Source organism: Anastrepha ludens, chromosome X (genome assembly GCF_028408465.1).
Source record: "Anastrepha ludens isolate Willacy chromosome X, idAnaLude1.1, whole genome shotgun sequence".
In the NCBI taxonomy this organism is placed as follows: Eukaryota; Metazoa; Arthropoda; class Insecta; order Diptera; family Tephritidae; genus Anastrepha; species Anastrepha ludens.
In genome coordinates, this window is record NC_071503.1 from 51,318,227 (window position 1) to 51,321,961 (window position 3,735).

The window sequence follows — 3,735 nt, forward strand, 5'->3', positions numbered from 1 at the left end:
TTGTTGTTTACGCTTCAAATAAAAAACTTATACTGACGTTTGTGCCTTACGACAGTAGCTCTCCAATGAATGTTTGGAAATGTGGATCGATGGAATAATAATCAAGTTACGCCATCTGTTGTAAAACCGCACGAACTTATTCATAGTCCTATTAATAATTTGAGGTTATGTTGATTGAACGCGCCAAAATGTAAATCGCAGGCAATTTCCCCTTCGCTATTCCGCTTAATAAAAGACAGGAGATACACCGATCTTGATGAAGTTCCCAAGTCTCACTGAACAATCAAAGGCTCGTAAACTTACGTCAGTATCGCATTCATTCAACTCGCAGAGTCTCGGAGCAGCTTGTTATTTGTCGCAATATTTGTCCCTCATCACCAGCTAATGCGTGCAGGCAGCAGCTGATGTTTGTATACAGCACACCTAATTTTTTTCTTTAATATTTTGATTTTTGTTGCATTTCACTGTCTTGTATTCTTCCCACTTTACGTTAGCAACGTGCTTAAAAGTATTTTTTTTATTTATGTTTCCACATTTATGTTTTTCCACTATGCACGGCATCTTTCTTCACAATTAGTATGTTTTTTAAGTTTTTCAAAAGCACCAAACCATCTCAATCCAGAGAGACACTGGGAGCCAAAATGTTTAAACCTCAAACTAGCATTTAAAAATCATTTCCTTAGCTATATTGGTCAACGAACTGTCCACTTTAGATAAGTCTATACACTGATCCTCTCGATAATAGATACTTATTTCATCACTTTTTACTTAAGATTCTGTAGCTCTACAGCTAATTCACTTACCGTATTAACTTGGCGCTCCATGTTCGGTGGGGTTCCATGTTCGGCCTGCATTTCAGCTTCAAGGTCCTTTTTATTAGTTGCCAATTGTCAGGTTGCTGTATATTGATGATCACATTTTTGGTTTCTCCTTGTATGTTGCGGTAAAAGATAGCCTTTGTAGGTTCCTTCTTTAGTTCTTCCTCTTGTAGATTGGACAATAAGTATTCTACGCTGCTCAGGAACGAATTTATTGTTATATATCCACTTCCCGTAAATACTGGTAAGTATGCCACATTTATGTAGATTCTATCGAGCTGATGAGTTTCCGGTTGCTGTTGTTGTCGTTGGACTTGTAGTTGCTGTTGTAGTTCTAGATATGCCACTCTTAAGCGTTCCAGTTGGGCATCTTTTCTGGCTAGTTCGTCTGCCATATTTAGAGTGGGTGCTTGAGCTTGCTCCTCCATTGGACGTTTTTTATTGAATAGCTGCTGCCTTTTAGAATACACTTTTACTCTTTTTTTTGGTCCTGTTCACTTAATGTGCAGGATACTCAGCGTCACGTAGTGAAGAACATACTTTTATTCTTTTTTACCGGTCCTGTTCACTTAATGTGCAGGATACTCAGATTCACTTGAAAACGTATTTTCGACCACAGGATCCTTTAATTTTAAAAGGATCCTAACGACTGCGCCACTTAAGTTGTCGTTTCCTTATTTTGCGATAAAAAAAAAACAAAATTTAGGGTTCTTCTTTCATTTATTTATTAAATTCGATTTGACCGGAGAAACAAGACTGACTTAAAACTATTTACATTTTGTGCTTTTATAGGGTAATTCAACATTGCATTTTCTTAACGGGAACGAAAATGCAATAAATGCGCATTGTTAAACCACCAAGCTTTTTTGGCAGCTAATAGTTTTCAAATTAAACACTTTAATTTTCACAAAACTTTATAATTTATTTTTCGCACTTTAAAATTTACGCGTTCGTGTGTTTGTAATCCCTTTACAATTTGTTCAAGTTCACCGGCCTCAGCTGATGTCGAGCTTCAAGTCTCGAAATATTTGCTTAGCACAGCTTATATATAATGTATGTACATAAGAATGCGTTGATACGAACGTTAGGAAAATGACAAATATAGGATAATGTGTATTAATATAATTCAAGGACAAGTACAAGGATTAGGGTGACCAGGTGTTACGAGTTAAAAATATTACAATCTTATAAGTTAGACTATAATACTAAATTATTAAATAAAAACTATACAATTAACCCTATACTTAAATTATGTCATGTAAATTAGGTGCTGCTCCCAACATCCTCCCCTCCGTTGAAAGTTCAGGGCTTTCAACTGATTCCTTAGTCGGAAGGAGGCACAATTTAGTAACAGCTCGACGTGTAAGGCCAGTGGATGTACGTAGAACAGCTACTCGTGCAACACCGTCCTCACCAGTAATAACTTCGATGACGCGTGCAAGAGGCCACTTAAGAGGCGCTGAATTTTCATCTTTGATGCATACAATATCGTTGATTTGCACATTGGGGTGAGGGGTGCGCCATTTTGCTCTTTGTTGAAGAAGAGTGAGGTATTCTTCGCTCCATCGTTTCCAAAATAGTTGTTGGAAGTATGTGACACGCTGCCAGCGGCCGAGTCGATTGTAGTTCAAATGCGTGATGTTAGGCTCAGGAGCAGCTGTAAGCGGGCCGCCAATAAGAAAATGACCTGGAGTTAAAGCATCAAGGTCTTCTGGATTTTCTGAAAGAGGTACAAGAGGTCGAGAGTTAATTATAGCGGAGATTTGACATACCAAAGTACGTAGTTCATCGAAACCAAGAATTGCAGAGCCAAGAGTGCGGTACAGGTGTTGTTTAGCCATTTTTACTGCGGCTTCCCACAAGCCGCCGAAATGTGGTGAACGAGGTGGTATGAATCGCCAGTCGAAACCATTGTTGAGGCAGTGAACGTGAACCTTGCTGCGGTGCTCTTCACTTAGGAGTAAGCGTTTTAGGTCCCTCAACTCGTTCTTAGCACCTACGAAATTGGTTGCGTTGTCTGACCAAATACAGCTTGGCATGCCGCGTGTTGCCGTAAATCGCTTGAGAGCCCCTAAGAAAGCACCTGTTGAAAGGTCCCTCACTAGCTTCATCCACACGGCCTTGGTTGCGAAACAGATGAAGACGCTGATGTAACATTTCTGAGGTGACTTGTTGCGGATTTCGGGTTTGAAATAAAATGGACCACAGTAGTCCACTCCTGTGACGATGAAGGCTCGTGAGGCCTGAATGCGCTCCTTAGGCAAATCTGCCATGATGTGCTCAAAAAGTTTTGGTTTTGACCTGCAGCATATAACACATTTTTGTAGGGTACGCGCAGTAGTTTTCCTACCACCGATAGGCCAGAACTGCAAGTGATGACTGTGGGCCTGCGTGGCAATTCTTTCTATGAAAATGCATGATTATGGCTGAGGTTAATGGGTGATCTTTCGGAAGGATGATCGGATGCCGCGCTTCGAAACTAAGGGTTGAATTTCTTAGGCGACCACCAACTCGAACTAAACCAAAATCATCTCGAAACGGCAATAGAGACGAAATGCTACTCGACGAATGTACGCATCGATTTTGTTTGAAGGCAATGTATTCTGGCCAAAGCTGAGCTCTTTGAACAATGCGAATTAGCAGTTGAGTTCCAAGATGTATATTTTCGGATGTAAGATGTGATGATTTTAACGATCTTGCAGTGGTGCTGAACTTGTGTACGTATCCAAATATGCGTTGCATCTTGGTGAAGGAGTTGATGTACTTGAAGGAAACCGAGATGTCGATTCGATTATTCATGGATACCAGAACCTTTTGACGAACTTCCGGGAGTTTAGTTTGAGGCACACTAGACTTCGGCCAATTACACTCTTCTTCTTGCAGGAACGGGGGTCCATGCTTCCACAAATTTGATTGT

The 3,735-nt window shown here is 40.3% G+C and overlaps 1 protein-coding gene across 1 annotated transcript; it reads right to left on the reverse strand.

Moving 5' to 3' along the window:
• Positions 1-2,062: 2,062 nt before the first annotated feature.
• LOC128870057 (uncharacterized) lies at positions 2,063-3,091 on the reverse strand. Its single transcript, XM_054112655.1, has one exon. It carries the CDS (start codon positions 3,089-3,091, stop codon positions 2,063-2,065), a length of 1,029 nt encoding a protein of 342 aa, XP_053968630.1.
• Between the last annotated feature and the right edge of the window lie 644 nt (positions 3,092-3,735).